Source organism: Oncorhynchus gorbuscha, linkage group LG07 (genome assembly GCF_021184085.1).
Source record: "Oncorhynchus gorbuscha isolate QuinsamMale2020 ecotype Even-year linkage group LG07, OgorEven_v1.0, whole genome shotgun sequence".
NCBI lineage: Eukaryota > Metazoa > Chordata > Actinopteri > Salmoniformes > Salmonidae > Oncorhynchus > Oncorhynchus gorbuscha.
Window position 1 is genome coordinate 66,536,889 of NC_060179.1, and position 19,102 is coordinate 66,555,990.

General features: G+C 45.3%; 2 protein-coding genes across 2 annotated transcripts in view; one reads left to right on the top strand and one right to left on the bottom strand.

Annotated features, from left to right (window-relative positions):
• Nucleotides 1-30: 30 nt before the first annotated feature.
• LOC124040244 (cytochrome c oxidase assembly factor 3 homolog, mitochondrial) lies at nt 31-1,576 on the top strand. The gene is made up of 2 exons (XM_046357237.1): nt 31-270; nt 769-1,576. Exons 1-2 carry the CDS (start codon nt 72-74, stop codon nt 870-872), a joined length of 303 nt encoding a protein of 100 aa, XP_046213193.1. The 5' UTR covers nt 31-71; the 3' UTR covers nt 873-1,576.
• The window catches only part of wnk4a (WNK lysine deficient protein kinase 4a), a 67,402-nt gene continuing 49,815 nt past the window's right edge, over nt 1,516-19,102 (bottom strand). The window contains exons 11-21 of the mRNA XM_046354917.1: nt 17,908-18,043; nt 16,899-17,015; nt 15,817-15,984; nt 9,541-9,595; nt 9,190-9,333; nt 7,113-7,362; nt 6,498-6,882; nt 6,305-6,401; nt 4,189-5,119; nt 3,694-4,003; nt 1,516-3,454 (exon numbers count right to left, since the gene is read on the bottom strand). Of these exons, the coding sequence (XP_046210873.1) occupies nt 3,452-3,454; nt 3,694-4,003; nt 4,189-5,119; nt 6,305-6,401; nt 6,498-6,882; nt 7,113-7,362; nt 9,190-9,333; nt 9,541-9,595; nt 15,817-15,984; nt 16,899-17,015; nt 17,908-18,043 (2,596 nt within the window). The 3' untranslated portion in view covers nt 1,516-3,451. The remainder of the gene's footprint in view (nt 3,455-3,693; nt 4,004-4,188; nt 5,120-6,304; nt 6,402-6,497; nt 6,883-7,112; nt 7,363-9,189; nt 9,334-9,540; nt 9,596-15,816; nt 15,985-16,898; nt 17,016-17,907; nt 18,044-19,102) is intronic.

Here is a 19,102-nt window from a genome sequence, read left to right on the forward strand (position 1 = left end):
TTCGCGTCGAAACCGGAAATTTCTGGGGGAGCTATTATAGTGTTGCACAAGCAGGTCAGGCTGTCGCAAAAATGGCTGACCAGAAACCGACAGTCGATCCCGAAGTCCCTTTTGCAAAGAGGATAGATCCAAACAAGGAGGATCTTACCAGGGACGAATTCTACTTTATCAGACAAGTGGAGCTCGCGCAATGGAAGAAGAAATCGCAGCAACTCAGGGGCCGTAATATTGCAACAGGACTTGCTATCGGAGCCATTGTAATGGGTATTTGTATCCTTGCCAAACTCAGTCACCAAAGGTGAACTGCGTAACATGAGCTAATTTGCCCTAAACTGCATGATATAGCGATCCATTGTAATGTTGCCATAACCATTAGCAGTTCAAGTCAACCAGACATAATTCATGTCCTTGAAGCTGTAAGTCATTGTAGATAGGTTATGAAATTCACGCTGTAGTGGTGAAGAATCGCATGACATGTGTTTGCATAACAGCCATGTACTGTAGCAAGTTAGCTAATTGGATAACAATGTAACGTTAGCTAGTAGCCAAGCAAGGTTCTAACTACAGTTAGCTAAGTAGCTCTCTCAACATGCCACTTGATTACAGTGAAAGCTGGTGATGAGTGTAAAACATGTCTGCCATAAATGTATGTTGATGATGATGATAACGTTCATCCTTGTGTTTATGTAGCTACGCTCGACTATAGCTTCATACCCAGCACACACCTTGCCTCTGTCAGCACATTTGCCTTGACTTTGCTCCTCCTAGATGGCTACACGTTTTACTCAGTGAAACAGGAGAAGATTATGGATGAGCTGGATGAGGAGGCCAAGGTCGCGAGGATGGGGGGGGCAAAGACAGGCGCCAACTGACTTAATGGTCAGATGGACTGAGCTCAGATCGACTGTGTGGTGTGCCACTGATCTTATCGCCTGTATGCCTACTTGCACTGGAAGGGACTTATGCTGACAAATGCTGGTGCTACATCTTATTCCACTGCTAGCCACTGTCAAGGCAGCATCGGGCCCTGTTTTGCTCTGGTATATAGACTTTTATGTTGTTGTGTTGCTGACTTAAGCGTCTTCATGGTGATTAAACATGCTTGCCTGTAGAAAGAATTATCTATTGCCCCCGATTACCCCCTTATAATTTCAGGATCCTGGGTCTTGTTCATTAGGCACCAAGCGGATGGCAACATTTATTTAAATGGTTTCTGTTAAGTGCCCCATTGAACATGACCCTATTCTTTTTCCTTTTCTTCCCAACGAGTAGGCACTTGTGTAAAATTATTTGTATTCCCTTCAAATGAGCATCAAAAGATTTCTCCCAAACTATAAAACTAATTCAACCTATATCAGTAATGTTAATTCTACAGTGGCCTTGAAATAGGTGGAATTAGAACAGCTCAACTGAGACAAAGAAACACATTTATATTGAAATATATTTATGTTGATAAAGGATTGAGTTGTACATTTGTTATATTGTATTTGTTTTTTCACAACAATAAATGACATCTTATAGCAAGGTCAGTGTAATGTTTCATACACTGATATTGCTAAAGTAGTACGGCAGCTGAGAGGAACACTCATTATTTCAACTGTATTTATGTCAAAATATGAGTTACAGACTATGTTGTAGCCACCAAAGCTACAGAGTAAAAATATAAAATAAGACATTGCAAGGACAAGGCACAGATTGAGCATGGCAGGACAGCAGCTTTGTATGTTAAAGCAATACAATCAACCAACAATCATACATGCATTCACTTTTTCTTTCTTTAAATATAAATCTTAAGAGGATCATTGCAATAGAATTCCATATGTGTATTTAAGGTAATCACTAATATGGGCTCACAGTTTAATTCATTTGTTAGGGTAGTTGTACTCTTCCCCACTAGTGCATATAAATATGCTACTTACTTTACCAAAAAGTGTGATGAGTTCCTACTAAAGTAGAATTGACTAAAGTGCATAGGGTGCCTGGTTTATTGCAGCAAGGTTTATCATTGTCAATGTGTTTGCACAAGAAAAGTAGCTTGCCAAAATGTCTTTGATTCATTTGTAAAAGTAATTTACAAATGCATTATTTCATATTTACACATTTACAATCATGCTGAGAACCAGTAGTCTAGACCTATGTTTGATTATTTGGGGAGAAAATATAGTCTCAGCTAAAAAGACAGGAGAGTTGAAAATCATCAACCATAAATTGCCTTATTTTTTTTAATCGATGTGGATGATTTGGCAATAATTTAACTTGATTTGTTTTTTAAGTAGTTTTAGTCTTGGGTATTTGTCATTTATAGAGCTGTATTGTGCCTAGCTTCTTACTGTATAGCCTTTTTATATTTCATATGAACACGTGAAATTCTGAAATATTCTGGAAAGACTGACACCTAAAGGACTTCAGTGTTGTTGGTCTACCTATAGTACTGTATATGGTTGTTTGAAAAGCTACTTGTCATTGTGTTGCATTTTATTGATAAATGCTCACTATAATTGTATATAAGGTACTGCCTAACATCTTTTAACACCTATGTTCACATCTTTTTACACATTGACAACAGTCGTCCTTCATAAATCTGTTGAATTCATCAGAAATATTGTTGCATCACTATTGTACATTGGAAAACAGGCATGAGTTACTAAAACTATAACAACATATCTGGACTTCCGTAGTCCGACTCTAGAGGGCAGTAGCGAGCTACAGTCAGCATCAACAGATTGCAAACAGACAGTCAAATGTGCAAAGAGGAGAGTGAATCATCTGAAACACAGCGAGAGTTACTGAGCTTCATCTCACTCCACTGCTCGCAATAAAAATGTGTGCGACAGTCCGATAAGCAGGAAAATAATGATCAATAGCCTTGGCCTCGATCGCATGATCCCAATATTGTAGCTGGAACAACCCTTACCGCTCAGTGGCTACAAGGCAGGAATACAGCTGATCATTAAGGCGCTATGTACAATGATCGCACGTTTCTCACTAGCATTGCATAGTATGAAGAATGATGGTGCACTACTTGGGCTAGCACTATTGTGAGCCTTTTATATGCATTAGCTGAGGACGTTTTGAAACTTTTGACCATCTCACTTTAAACACTGCTCTGGTGGCATCCTAGAACGGGTATGTTGCACTGAACCGTTGAATCTGGCAAGCTTCTCTTGGGGGTGACTGACAGAGGATGACAAAGGTTCTGTTGCCCCTTCATAGCAGAGGGCTCAGCGACCTCTGACGGACCTGTGACCTATGATTAACCCTGTGACTATTGGATCAGCAGAGGAGCTTCCTGGTTTCTGGGGGATCTAGGTTAGTCTCCTCCAATGGGGGCCCAGATAAAGGGTTTAGAGGTGACGTCAGTTCTTTCCTCCAGCAGGATGGGCATGATTATTTCAGTCACATTTTAGATGAGGTAGTCGGCTTATTCTACAGCAAGCATGGCTGAAGATTCTTACTGGTGAGAGAGGAGACAAGGAGATGCAATGATTAAATCTGTAGAGCATCGTGCATTGCACATCATGATTTCCAGATAAACTTAGATTTTAGACAGCAAAATAAATGTAAGATATGGATCGTGATTCAATCAGAGGTGCGTTGTAGACAAGCACATTACACAACAGATAATGCACCTCTAATTGAATCATGGCCATGCTCTGTGTACAGTAAATAAAGACATAATGAGAGAACTCTAACCATTCTACTGACATCGGAAGCAAAGGTCACCCCTTTAGAAGGCTTCTCCAGAGAGCTGCTGCTGCTGTTGCTGCCACCCAGAGAGTTCCTCCTGATGATACCTTGGAGGGGGAGCATGTCTAGGCGCTGCAGGCTGTTTCTGCGGGAGGTGGAGGGGTAACTCCTCTCCTTAGAGATACGGCGATGGCGACTGGAGAGCATGGCGGCAGGTGAGACAATCCCCGCAGGGGGAACCTTCCCCATCCTCTCATACAGCTCCTCAATTTCCCTCTTCTGGGTGGCCTGGAGACTCTGCACCTGCACCAAGTGTCTGAGAGAGAGAGAAAGAGAGACATAGAAACAGATAGGTGAGAACTCTGAGGACTTGTTTAAGTGATTTGGAATAGTTGAGATGCAAGTTGAATTCAAAGTAATCAAACTTGGATTCAAACCCTAAATCGATCTGGAAGGAAAATGGGTAAATAACTGGAGAGATGCTGAAGGTGAAACACTCACTTCTCCCTCATCACCTGCAACTCCTCCCGCATGTCCTCGTCCTCGCTCTCCGAGTCGTCACTGCTCATGTACGTGAAGTTGCGGCTGTAGCTCAGCCACAAGTGGTGCAGGGCCGAGTTGTAGGTAGGGCTCCCTGCACCTCCCTCCCACAGGCCACACCCCTCTGAATCCACCACCGTGACGGACAGGCCGCTGTCTGCAGACGTACCTATCAGACTGAGACTACACACACTCCTCCTCCTTACTATCTGCTGCTCTTTCTTCTCCTCATCATCTTCTTCCCCTTCTTCTTCCTCCTCCTCTTCCTTCTGCAGCTCTTTGGTCCCGGCCCACCCTACCTGGACCTCCCGGTCCTCCTCCACAGGGAGGTGTCGGTCTGGGGGGGAGAGAGTGAGGGGGGTGTTCAGGCTGGTTTCTGCCCGCCCCTGCTCCTCTGTGCTGCTCTCGGAGGTGGTAGAGCTGCCCACTGACTTGGGCCTTGTGGGGCCTGGGTTGGAGCTGCCCACTGACTTGGGTCTGGTGGGGCCTGGGGTGGAGCTGCACACTGACTTGGGCCTGGTGGGGCCTGGGGTGGAGCTCCCCACTGACTTGGGCCTGGTGGAGCCTGTCGTGGAGCTGCCCACTGACTTGGGCCTGGTGGGGCCTGGGGTGGATTTGCCCACTGACTTGGGCATGGTGGGGCCTGGGGTAGAGCTGCCCACTGACTTGGGCCTGGTGGGGCCTGGGGTAGAGCTGCCCACTGACTTGGGCCTGGTGGGGCCAAGGGTAGAACTGCCTACTGACTTGGGCCTGGTTCGACCTGGGGAGGAGCTGCCCACTGACTTGGGCCTGGTGGGGTTAGAGCCTTGTCCATCTGGTGCAGCAGGCACAGGGATCTCCATGCTAGGGGTGACCTGGAAACGACCCACTGTGACGGCAGCAGGCGGGGGATCTGTGTGGTGGAGGAGGTTTATGATTAATATCATCACAGTGATAATTATTTTTTTCAAAATCTGCAGTTTGTGTTTACATTCTGTTCCAGTAGTGATATAATTTTCCATTAACATTGACTCGTACTTTCAAATTGATTCAAATGCATAATGTCATCTCAATCTGAAATGCACTTTAAATGTCAAGCGTGCTGTTACGCGGATCTACCAGGGATCGGATAGAACCATGGCCTTAGTTTCAAAACTTTCTGTCAGAAAAACCAATCCATCTGCCATATCTACTGCCAACATCTGGTTGTGTTCATGGTGCCATAAATGGGTGGGAAGCAAGAGCTAGCGGAGGTCTGGCACTAGGTGTAACTACTCTACACGGTTTGAAAACAATTATTTTCTGCTGAATGTGGCCCTGGGATTTCTCAAAAACAGAGCCTGTTCTGTCAGTCTGTTGAGCGAAATGGGCTGGGTTGGGTTGCTCGGGTACTGGAGCTGGTTGGGGTGGGGGTGTGAACACAGACAGGTGGGGAGGATGTGGGAGGAGAGGCCTGTAACGAGCGTGGAATCCTTCTGATTGGTCATTTCTGCTGGGCAAATCTTCCCACTGGTTACACACTGGTTGAATCAACGTTGTTTCCACGTAATTTCAACCAAATTACGTTCAACCAATGTGGAATAGACGTTGAATTGACGTCTGTACCCAGTGGGTTCTAACTGGTCAATACTGGTAGGCGGGGGTATTATCACACCTACCTATTGGTCCCTTATTCAATGGAACATTCCATCCAGACATGTGGTTACGCAACAGATCCCGAGGCACTGCTAGTGCTTATAGGTGATAATGTCACCAAACACTGATGTGGACAGGATAAAACACAAAACAGAACTGAAAACAACAGGAAGAGCCAATTGGCCCTAACACAGTCATCAGGCCTTATTTAGACCAAATACAACATAAAACAGGCCTCGTTGAGTGTCTGTGTATGTCTGGAGTGTGTGTGTTTTTGTATGTGTGTGTGTGTCTGGAGTGTGTACTCTGCATTTGTTTAGTGTGCTAACAGAAGCAACAAAGGTCTGCCAGCATCCTCCCCAACCCATCTCCTACCATCAACAGTAAGCTTAGGTAAGGGCCGGTACAATACAGAATACAGCTAGTGTAGAAGTAGAGAGGGGAAAGTCACTGTGAATCTTACCTGTGTAACTGGGGGATAGTCTGGGCTTGGGAGTACTGGCGCTCATCTCAGGCACCGTAGGTCTCGACATTGGTGTGGTTGAGCTGAACGATGATAACTTGGGAAAAGAGAAGGGGGAGGGGGGACAATACTTGTCAGAATGGCATTACTTCTCACTGTCAGACAGTCATGTATGGGCTGGCTGGTAGCTTACTGTGCTCTCCGGGCTGTCTGGGGACGAAGGGGACAGATCAGACCCTGACGCACAGCTGGACACATCAGACTGGTCCTGAGGAACCATGTAGGACCCCTGGGAACTATTCTGTAAATGGCATAGAGGGCTGGATGCTGCTTGCTGTGATACCATCTGTGGGCTGTTGTAGCCCATCGTAGGGGGAGATATGTGATTATGCTGCCAGCCGGGGTGTCCATTTTGAGAGTACACAGACACTGAGCCATCCCTCTGCATCTGTGGTGGAGTGTCTGGGCCCTGGTAGACACTGTGTTGCTGCCCTTGGCCAGGAGTCCCACCCTGGGTGTAAGGGAGCTCCACTGGAGCAGTTTGGTAGTGGGGGGGAGTAGACGGACGAGTAGACAGACTGAGGGTGGGTTAGCTGGGGGTGGAAGCCTGCTATAGAGGGCATCCCCTGGTTAGCCAGGCTGTTGGCAGGGATGAAGGATTGAGCCATGCTCATTGCCATGGAGATTACATTGGCCAGGGAGAAGAGGGGCTGTGTGTGGGAGGGCCACATGTTGGGGTTCTGGGGGTGAGGAGGGAGGGTCAGGGGGTTCCCCTCACCGCTGTACTCAGAGGGGCTCGGAGCATCAGAGTGGGGGCCGCCGGGGGAGCCTGGGGCTGGGGAGAGGACGGAGGGGAACGTGGGGTTGCTGGCGACCCGTGTGAGGGAAGGATGGGACCCCACTGGTTTGGGGGCACCTGGGTTCACTGGGTAGGGGAAGGGGAAGTGTGTGTGGCCCATGAAGGGGGGTATGTGGTAGTACTGCTGGTGTTGCTGCTGCTGGGGGGGGCTCTGAGGAGTACATGGAGGCTGGGTGGTGGTAGTAGTAGTGAGGAGAACCTGGAACATAGAAACAAAACATAACAATACATGTTAGTTATTATTATTTCATTCAAAACTTTTATTTCCTGAGAGGGAACTTCATGTGTGGTGACTGATTGGTAGACACAAAACAACATAACATGACCTAACTCAGAAAAACCACTTATGTAAAAGGAACGCCTTACAAAACCTTAATGGGTTCTTTACAGTGTCCTCACACAAACCCTTATGCCAACGTCTCGAGAGACATTTACTAGCAGAATCCCCTAGGTTGTAAAAGAGTCAATTATATTATTGCTCCATCTCTCTCTCAGATTTTGGATTGTCTTGTCGATCCTTCCGCCCCACTGCCAAGTGACATCAGACATTTAGAAAATTAATTCCTCATGTGCGGTATAAAAATGGTTTCCATGGTAGGGTTTTGTCTAACAAAATCCCTGTTTAAGAGAGCTCGGATGATGATTTCATTGCATAAAGGCCCTGATAGCCGGAGCGGTTGGTTGTATGTAGGGGCATGCACTGTTATGTATGCATCCCAAATGGCACCCTATTTGCCCTGGTCAAAGTAATACACTATTTAGGGAATAGAGTGCCATTTGGGACTCATCCTGATCTTGGCAGAGAAGAACACAAACCGGGCCCAACACAGTCATAAAACCCCTCCCTCCTCAGACTCCTTTCTTGGTATTGTCAGGAGATTTGCATGGCTCTGACTAACCATCCCTGCACCTCACACCCCAGGTCTGTGCCTCAGTGGTGCGGCGCCAGCCTTGCCCTAGGGCCTCTTGGGTAATTACTTCACTTGAAGAGCGCTTTTAGCCTCTTTTTGAGATGTGAATGCTCTCACTGTGAAGCATAAGCTTTTCTGGCCTAACTTGTACTACAGTATGATTCTCTGCAACATCTGTTTGCCAGCACACACGCACACACACACACTTTTCAAGAAAGTCTCCTCCAAAACTCCCACTGCAAGAGAAGGAAGCATTTGACTTCAATTAAAGAACATACAACTGCCCCTCCACCCCCACTAGCTAAAGACTTGGTGACCATCTGAAGTATATCTCCCTCCCTCCCCAGTTGTCTCTATTCTCTGCTGGACACAGCCACGGCACAGTCCGGTTTCGCAATGCCTTTTGGCTCTCCGCCACATTTATAGTTGCCTAACCTACAGTATATTTCCATCCCATTGACATGTTAGTGGCTTGTTTACTTCAGTGTCGGGAGTCGTGTTGGTCCATAACTGTAGAGCCATTGTTGAATTAAATGTCAAATCAATGAATGAAGAATGTTATGGTGTCCTGAAAAGTCCCTGAAGAGTTATCAATATCTCTGGCTAGTCTCCACTGTAGGGTTCTCAACTAAACTAAAGACTTGTGATGAATACACACGTTTTCAATTTCAGACTCTTCAAATGTCAAAAAAGTCCTTCCTCACTCCATTGATGTTCTAATTCCAAACAAATCCCTGTCTGCATCCCAAATGCAGACGTCCTTCTGTAGCTCAGTTGGTAGAGCATGGCGCTTGTAACGCCAGGGTAGTGGGTTCGATCCCCGGGACCACCCATACGTAGAATATATGCACACATGACTGTAAGTCGCTTTGGATAAAAGCGTCTGCTAAATGGCATATATATTATATTATATATTAAATGGCATCCTATTCCCATAATAGTGCACTACTTTTGACCAGGCTCTGGTAGTAGTGCCTTGAAGGTAACAGGGTGCCATTTGTGAAGCAACCTCAGTCTACAACAGTTTTCCTTCTGTGAAGAGTAAACAATGCCTCTTCACATGGGACCATGGGGAGGAGGAAGAGGAGGAGAGGTGGGTCCTTACAATACAGTACCTGGGGCGTTTTGGAAAGACTGGGAGCGTAATAGAGGTCTCCCTGCAGGTGAAGTCATGTCTGCTGGGCTGAAGAAGTCTCCTCCACCAGTGGGCCCTGAGGGAGAGTCACATACCCCTACACTGGGGCCAGCCATGCTGAAGTCTGAGACACAGACAGACACAGTCAGTCTCAGTCACTGAAATGGACATGTTCACTGGCAACAAAATTAAGGAAACTTATAGAGACAGACACATGCAGGTCCATTTGCCATGCAAACCCAATATAACATACATAGGCCAAGTGAGGCCCAGAAATAAAGACCAAGCAGTAGAAAAGGAAGTTCAGAAGATTAAGGTTTAGACATTTTACCAGGTAGAGAGTAGGAAGAGTGTGTCCGCTCCAGAATGTGACTGTGAAGATTAGGCTGGAATAGAGGACACAGATATACACCGTTATTATATTCATGGTACAGTATTACTTCATACACTGCATTTATCATTAGTCTTCCCAAGGGGTTTGTTGTTGAGAAGTCAGTTGCATTTAGCCAGGGCAATTTTAATGATACAATCCATTTTAATAAGGACTCATTAAGGCAACCATTAACTTCTATTTAGTGTTCTACTTCACTTTGGTCTAAATCTTTTAACCACCATAATCTGAACGAAAAACTAACTCTAAACCCTCCTAAACAGGAAACAAACCCTCTAGAGTCACAGCTCTATTTTATTTCCTTGAATTACTGCAGTGTAATGACTGGTCACGCGAACATGCAGTAACAACTAGGCAAAGACATAAATGTCCAGAGGTACACTTCGGTTCTTGTCCTCCATGAGGAGTTTTCTATATACAAATAACTTGAGATGTTCTGAGATGTTGTTAAGAATAGAATAATAGATGCAGATATGCCTCTAACCTAAACCATAACCCTAGTACACAATCAGGACAGAGACAGACAAGTTCCAGAGTTGTGGTTACATTCTCTCAGACGGAACTCATTTTCTATGTTTTTAAGGGGAAGAGGCCCGGGGATTACGTGGGACACAATTAGCCCAGAAACGTATAAGGCCATAGGGGTTCCTAGTTAGAGATGTGGTCGGGTTAGCAGCCTGTTTTCAGTCAAGTCCTGGTCCGGAGCCAGGAAGGAGAGATTTCCAGGACAGCCTGAGGTAATTATGTACCTAGGGGGTAGTGTGTGTGTGTGTCTATGTGTATGTATGTATGTATGTATGTATGTATGTATGTATGTATGTATGTATGTATGTATGTATGTATGTATGCATGTATGCGTGCGTGCGTGTATGTATGCGTGTGTGCGTGCGTGCGTGTGTGTGTGTGTGTGTGTGTGTGTGTGCGTGCGTGCGTGCGTGCGTGCGTGCGTGTGTGTGCGTACGTGCACGTGTGTGTGTGCGCGTGCGTGCGTGCACGTGTGTGTGTGCATGTGCGTGTAGGAGGAGGAGGAGTTACCGGTCCTCCCGACCCACATGAAACAACACATTGTTCTTCACTGTTCTCCTAGATCCGTTTACTGGAAGGCTCAGCACAGCAGGCTGGTTGTGTTCTGAGGATAGGAACATGTCCTGGCAGTACAGACTCTTCTCTCCTGGCTGCCCCTATCTAGGTACATGTGCGTCCCAAATGGCACCCTATTCCCATTATAGTGCACTACTTTTGACCAGGGCCAATACACCCTTTCTCAGCAAACCACTCTGAACCTAAGTAATGGTCTAGTTATATTATCTAGAGCTGGACTCTAGTCATAGACTAAGTCATAGACTGTTCTCTGTGCTACCGCATGGCAAGTAGTACCATTGCACCAAGTCTGGAACCAACAGGACACTGAACAGCTTCTACCCTCAAGCCATACGACTGCTAAATAGTTATTTAAATAGTTAACCAAATATCTACCTGGATTATCTGTATTGCACTAACTATTTTGACTCATCACATACCCTGCTGCTACTGCTTATTATCTATCCTGTTACCTATTCACTTTACCCCTACCTATATGTACATATCTACCCCAATGACCTCATACCCCTGCACATCGACTCAGTACTGGTAACCTGCGTATATAGCCAAGTTATCGTTACTCATTGTGTATTTTATTCCTTGTGCTTTTAACTTTATATTATTTTTAAAAGTTTCTTTCTACATTGTTGGTAAGTAAGCATTTTACTGTTAGTCTATACCTGTTGTTTACGAAGCATGTGACAAATAAAATGTGATTTGATTTAGTGTACACACCTTAGGCATGGTGGTGCACTTCCACTAATGACGTCATAGGATTTATAAGGGGGTTTAAGAGCTTTTTAGTACCACCATGTCCTGATTACAGAATTACTCCAGTTGCTTTTCTTCTGAGCACACCTTCTCCATTACTCCTTAACCAACATCTGTCTCCTCGGCATTTTCCCCACTAGGCCCCTACTAAACACACTCTTCTACTATATTTATGACCTGCCCAGGATAAGCACAGCTGGGGGCATTGTATTTAAACTAATATAATGTATACCATACAAATGCCCCCTCACTGTATGACTTTATTACATAGCCTTAGCTCCCTATAGCTCACTATAGCTCCCTATAGCTCCATAACTCCCTATAGCTCCCTATAGCTCACTATAGCTCCCTATAGCTCCATAACTCCCTATAGCTCCCTATAGCTCACTATAGCTCCCTATAGCTCCATAACTCCCTATAGCTCCCTACAGCTCCATAACTCCCTATAGCTCCATAACTCCCTATAGCTCCCTACAGCTCCATAACTCCCTATAGCACCCTATAGCTCCATAACTCCCTATAGCTCCATAACTCCCTATAGCACCCTATAGCTCCCTACAGCTCCATAACTCCCTATAGCTCCATATAGCTCCCTATAGCTCCATAAAGCTCCCTATAACTCCCTATAGCCCCTTATAGCTCCCTATAGCTCCATAACTCCCTATAGCTCCATAAAGCTCCCTATAACTCCCTAAATTTTATCAGCATATCGATTGCGCAACCAGGGCTGGAAAAACCTTGGATCACTGCGATTCTAACTTCCGCGACGCATATAAGGCCCTTCCCTCCTTTCGGAAAAGCTGACCACGACTCCATTTTGTTGATCCCTGCCTACAGACAGAAACTAAAACAAGAAGCTCCCGCGCTGAGATCTGTTCAACGCTGGTCCGACCAATCTGATTCCACACTCCAAGACTGCTTCCATCACGTGGACTGGGATATGTTTCGTATTGCGTCAGACAACAACATTGACGAATACGCTGATTCGGTGAGCGAGTTCATTAGAACGTGCATTGAATATGTCGTTTCCATAGCAACGATTAAAACATTCCCAAACCAGAAACCATGGATTGATGGCAGCATTCGCGTGAAACTGAAAGCCCGAACCACTGCTTTTAATCAGGGCAAGGTGACCGGAAACATGACAGAATACAAACAGTGTAACTATTCCCTCCGCAAGGCAATCAAACAAGCTAAGCGTCAGTATAGAGACAAAGTAGAATCTCAATTCAACGGCTCAGACACAAGAGGTATGTGGCAGGGTCTACAGTCAATCACGGATTACAAAAAGAAAACCAGCCCAGTCACGGACCAGGATGTCTTGCTCCCAGGCAGACTAAATAACTTCTTTGCCCGCTTTGAGGACAATACAGTGCCACTGACACGGCCCGCAACTAAAACATTCGGACTCTCCTTCACTGCAGCCGGCGTGAGGAAAACATTTAAACGTGTCAACCCTCGCAAGGCTGCAGGCCCAGACGGCATCCCCAGCCGCGCCCTCAGAGCATGCGCAGACCAGCTGGCTGGTGTGTTTACGGACATATTCAATCAATCCCTATCCCAGTCTGTTGTTCCCACATGCTTCAAGAGGGCCACCATTGTTCCTGTTCCCAAGAAAGCTAAGGTAACTGAGCTAAACGACTACCGCCCCGTAGCACTCACTTCCGTCATCATGAAGTGCTTTGAGAGACTAGTCAAGGACCATATCACCTCCACCCTACCTGACACCCTAGACCCACTCCCATTTGCTTACCGCCCAAATAGGTCCACAGACGATGCAATCTCAACCACACTGCACACTGCCCTAACCCATCTGGACAAGAGGAATACCTATGTGAGAATGCTGTTCATCGACTACAGCTCGGCATTTAACACCACAGTGCCCTCTAAGCTCATCATCAAGCTCGAGACCCTGGGTCTCAACCCCACCCTGTGCAACTGGGTACTGGACTTCCTGACGGGCCGCCCCCAGGTGGTGAGGGTAGGCAACAACATTTCCACCCCGCTGATCCTCAACACTGGGGCCCCACAAGGGTGCGTTCTGAGCCCTCTCCTGTACTCCCTGTTCACCCACGACTGCGTGGCCACGCACGCCTCCAACTCAATCATCAAGTTTGCGGACGACACAACAGTGGTAGGCTTGATTACCAACAACGACGAGACGGCCTACAGGGAGGAGGTGAGGGGTGTGGTGTCAGGAAAATAACCTTACACTCAACGTCAACAAAACTAAGGAGATGATTGTGGACTTCAGGAAACAGCAGAGGGAACACCCCCCTATCCACATTGATGGGACAGTAGTGGAGAGGGTAGTAAAGTTAAGTTCCTCGGCGTACACATCACAGACAAACTGAATTGGTCCACCCACACAGACAGCATCGTGAAGAAGACGCAGCAGCGCCTCTTCAACCTCAGGAGGCTGAAGAAACTTCTACAGATGCACAATTGAGAGCATCCTGTCGGGCTGTATCACCGCCTGGTACGGCAACTGCTCCGCCCACAACCGTAAGGCTCTCTAGAGGATAGTGAGGTTTGCACAACGCATCACCCGGGGCAAACTACCTGCCCTCCAGGACACCTACACCACCCGATGTCACAGGAAGGCCATAAAGATCATCAAGGACAACAACCACCCAAGCCACTGCATGTTCACCCCGCTATCATCCAGAAGGCGAGGTCAGTACAGGTGCATCAAACCTGGGACCGAGAGACTGAAAAACAGCTTCTATCTCAAGGCCATCAGACTGTTAAACAGCCACCACTAACATTGAGTGGCTGCTGCCAACACACTGACTCAACTCCAGCCACTTTAATAATGGGTATTGATGGGAAATGATGTAAAATATATCATTAGCCACTTTAAACAATGCTACCTAATATAATGTTTACATACCCTACATTATTCATCTCATATGTATACGTATATACTGTACTCTATATCATCTACTGCATCTTTATGTAATACATGTATCATTAGCCACTTTAACTATGCCACTTTGTTTACATACTCATCTCATATGTATATACTGCACTCGATACCATCTACTGTATCTTGCCTATGCCGCTCTGTACCATCACTCACGCATATATCTTTATGTACATATTCCTATCCCCTTACACTTGTGTCTATAAGGTAGTAGTTTTGGAATTGTTAGCTAGATTACTTGTTGGTTATTACTGCATTGTCGGAACTAGAAGCACAAGCATTTCGCTACACTCGCATTAACATCTGCTAACCATGTGTATGTGACAAATAACATTGGATTTGATTTGATTTATAGCTCCATATAGCTCCATAAATCGCCCTATAACTCCCTATAGCACCCTATAGCCCCATAAAGCTCCCTAAATCTCCCAAAAGCTCCTTATAGCTCCCTAAAGCTCCCTATAGCTCTCCATAACTCCCTATAGCTCCATATAGCTCCCTATAGCTCCATAAAGCTCCCTATAGCTCCATAAAGCTCCCCATAGCTCACTATAGCTCCATAAAGCTCCCTATAGCTCCATATAAATCCCTATAGCTCCCTATAGCCCCCTATAGCTCCCTATAACTCCCTATAGCCCCTCATAGCTCCCTATAGCTCCATAACTCCCTATAGCTCCATAAATCTCCCTATAACTCCCTATAGCACCCTATAGCCCCATAAAGCTCCCTAAATCTCTCTAAAGCTCCTTATAGCTCCCTAAAGCTCCCTATAGCTCTCCATAACTCCCTAAAGCCCCCCATAGTTCCCCATAGCCCCCCAAAGCTCCCTAAATCTCCCTAAAGCTCCTTATAGCTCCCTATAGCTCTCTATAGCTCCCTATAACTCCCTAAAGCTCCCCAAATATCTCCATAGCTCCCCATAGCTCTGCAAAGCTCCCCATAGTTCCCTAAAGCTCCAAATAGCTACCTACAGCTCCCTAATGATCCCAAGTGCTCCATATTTATCCCCATAGCTCCCTATAGCTCCATAAATCTCCTTAAGGATCCCTATAGCTCGCTAATGCTCCATATCTCTCCCTAAAGCTCCCTATAGCACCCTATGGCTCACTATAGCTCCTTAAAGCTCCCTATAGCTCCCCGTAGCTCCTTAAAGCTCCATATAGCTTGCTAATGCTCCATACATCTCCCTAAAGCTCCCTATAGCTCCCTATAGGTCACTATAGCTCCCTATGCATCCTCCACAATTGGATTCACACCCAATTCACATAAAATTCCTCCCCAATATATAATCACATAGCTAGTAGTACATACCATGATGACACAGAGTCTGTGAACATTTGAAAGTCAGTGACATGGTTTTGATGATGTGGGAACCCAGAGCTGGTATTGGTACTGGCACTATTTCTGGTATTGGTACTGGTACTAGTTGTGGTACTTACCTGGGACGCGGATAGTGAGTTGACCCCGTTGTGGTGTTGTGGTGCTCCGTGGCCGCCACCCACGTGGACCTTATGCTCCTTCATCAGAGCCTCTGCCCTCTTGATGATGTCACCTATGCGTTGGATAAACCCCTCCTTCTCCGCTGGCAGGATGAACTCATTGTGAACCTGGAAAATACAGACGCAATTAACACATTAATAACATATGAATAACAACATTTTTATAACATTAATAACCTAATAATAACACATTGATAACATATGTCTGTTTGTCTGTCTGCCTGCCTGTCTGCATGCCTGTCTGTCTCTTTGTCCATCCTTCCGTCCATCCATCTGTCCTTCCATCTTCAGTTATTGTGTATTGAGTCATAAGTGGCTTCTTGTCCAACCTTCATATTATGCTCATTTGTTGAAGCAGTCTGAGTCTATGTTGTGCAGATTCTGTGAATTGTGGGTTGGGTGGTGGGGTGTGGTGAGGTGTGGTGAATGGGCTGGCTCTCCTGTCAGTATGTCTTAATTCAGCTCGTATAGTGCTGGTGTGCTGCACTAATAGGGGCATTTATGAGACCTGACCAGCTCTGTGCCAAGACTGGCCTAAACAAAAGCTCACTGTGTTTCATTCAGAATCGGAATAAACAGAACACTCAGTGAACACAAAGTTCTGGAATCTACCACCAACAGAAGCTGAAAATACCACTACCTCATCATGCCTACGTACTTTGTGTATCTCTACGCCAGAACCTCCCCAAGTTCGTAATCAAAATAAAATGAGACACACACATGTAAACTAAAATGGCACGTGTGTAAACTGCTTATCTTCTTGCCTCACAACCCCTTAACCAAGATAAATCTATATGACACAGAAACACAAGAGTGTTTTAACTGGAAGTGGGACGTAGAGTCTGTGCTGCTATGTGAGATAGAAGTAGAGAGGAGTATCAATAAGATAAGCTGATAGGGTTGCGTTGATAGGCTCTTCCTTCAGCATAATGAGTCTTTAACACGGAGATAATAGTATGGCTGTCATTAAATAAATCCCTAAATGACCTAAGGCTATTCACAACCTAGAGGTGACAACAAACCATGACAGCTGCAATGTCCTCTGGGTTGTCTCCGTCCAGGTCGAACTTGAAGGTAACCATCTTGTCATTGTGAGTCTGCAGCTGACACTCCACCACCCGGTCGTCTTTGTCAGAGAGCTGCACATAGAGACACCATCCACCAGTGTTAGTTTGTTTATGTTACGTAGAATATAGACACTGGGGTAGCAGTAGAACAAAGATAAAGCACTCTCAGTGTGTGTGTGTGTGTGTGTGTGTGTGTGTGTGTGTGTGTGTGTGTGTGTGTGTGTGTGTGTGTGTGTGTGTGTGTGTGTGTGTGTGTGTGTGTGTGTGTGTGTGTGTGTGTGTGTGTGTGTGTGTGTGTGTGTGTGTGTGTGTGTGTGTGTGTGTGGATAAGAGTGTCTGTAAAATGACTAAAATGTAAATGTTTGTTTCTGCTTCCCCAGGTGTTCTGGTCACAAGAGGCATGGCAGGTGGAGGAAGAGCATATTGTACTAACAGCATAACCTCTAAGATGATAACATAAACTGAATAACCACGCTTTATTTTGTATAACAACTGTGATAATGTCACTTCTGGTTACTTTTTAAAGGACATTCTACCCCAAAATGAATGAAAATGGAATTATATTGACACCATCTGAAATATAATTTTCTCTTTAAAAGCATTACTACCTGTAGCCCAACTGATGCAGCATAGGGGCTTTGAATAAATAGGCTGAATCATTGAAAAAGAAATGCATAAAATGCTTAAAAGCGTGTTTCGGCAGAATATCCCCCCAAAATAATTAAATTTAATCATATTATTTTGAGTGGTCGCGACAATTTATTGGGTGCCGCTGCTAAATTATTATAGGGGAAACACTGCAAAGTATGCATATCTAAATGACACCCTATTGGTACCCTATTCCTCCACTAAATAGGGAATAGGGTGCCATTTGGGATGGGCCCTACCTGTGGACTTGACAATTAGACTTGACAATCACTTGTATAGAATAGTCTTGATTGATTAATTGATTGATTTGTTTTACCCCAGTGATGCGCAGTCTTGAACGGGCCCTTCTCCGGAACAGCTTGCCAGCCGTGCGCCTGGCAGCAGTCTTGCCGCTCCTCTCTGATAGGCCCTCATAGACGTCACTCAAACCCGAGATCATGTCAGAGGCGTAGCTGTGAAGATGATTGGTGTGTTAGTGAATTTGTGTCATAACCGCTGTAACATTTATGAGTTAATACATGCTATGCTATTAGGAGGAAATAGAAATAACCACCTGTCAAGTTTTAGGTCAGAAACAGAGCTAGACTGTTATTCATGCCAAATATATATGCCAAATGAAGCCCAACGTGAGTATATATTAACTACTACAGCAGTTGGGACAAATCCCCTATAGAAAAAAGTACACAGTCATAGTAAAGGAACAACAAATCCACATATTCTGTTCAGCAGTGTAGTATTTATATTATGAAAAAGTGAAAGTTGCACAGCCTGGGACATGCAGTACATTTAAAAAAAGCTTAAATTCAGTCCTCTGGGTCGCTTAGTGCCGTGGTCCCTGATTTATCCCTCCCTCCATCCACTACTTCAGCAAAAATTTACAGACAAACACTCTACTGGTTGGCAGGTTCTAACCATTCTCTAAAATCTGAAGTACTCTTGGGGAACTTCAGTTCACGGTGGACAAAACTGGTTGTTCACCCACTCAGGATGGACGTAATGGGGAAATGGAAATGTTTTTGTTTACGTTCTTCTTGTTTATGACATACTTGTTTGGTTTTATGTGTTGGTGTTGGGTTTCAGTTTTTAAGTAGTGTTTTTTCTGACTAGCTGTAAAAATGTATTTTCCACTTTCCCAAAGTATCATCTTTCTAATTGATATGTATAGAATCATAAGTAGTGCATGCTGAAGATGTTTTGGAACACAAAATACCTTAGACAGAATGGGCACCAGATGACAACACACACACACGCATTCACGCACGCACGCACACACACACACACACACACACACACACCCCTAGCCAGAAACATCTGATACTAAAGTAAAACAGACAGAAACCTCAAAGTCCATTGTGCTTCAAACACTAGACTGGTGAGAGGCTGTTGTTTCCCCCAGATCAGTCTGCTATTCGGACACACAGATGTGTACAGAGGCATAGGAAGCCTAAAGGTTAGAGGGTCCAGTAGGAACTTGGCAACTGGGGGTCTGTTTGTCTATTCCACTGCTGTTG

What these genes read in the sequence shown, in the direction of transcription:
- LOC124040244 (XM_046357237.1), top strand. Translation starts at nt 72, where the DNA reads ATGGCTGACCAGAAACCGACAGTCGATCCCGAAGTCCCTTTTGCAAAG. An exon ending in AGCCATTGTAATGGGTATTT is followed by an intron (nt 271 to 768) that starts GTATCCTTGCCA and finishes TGCTCCTCCTAG; the next exon opens with ATGGCTACACGTTTTACTCA.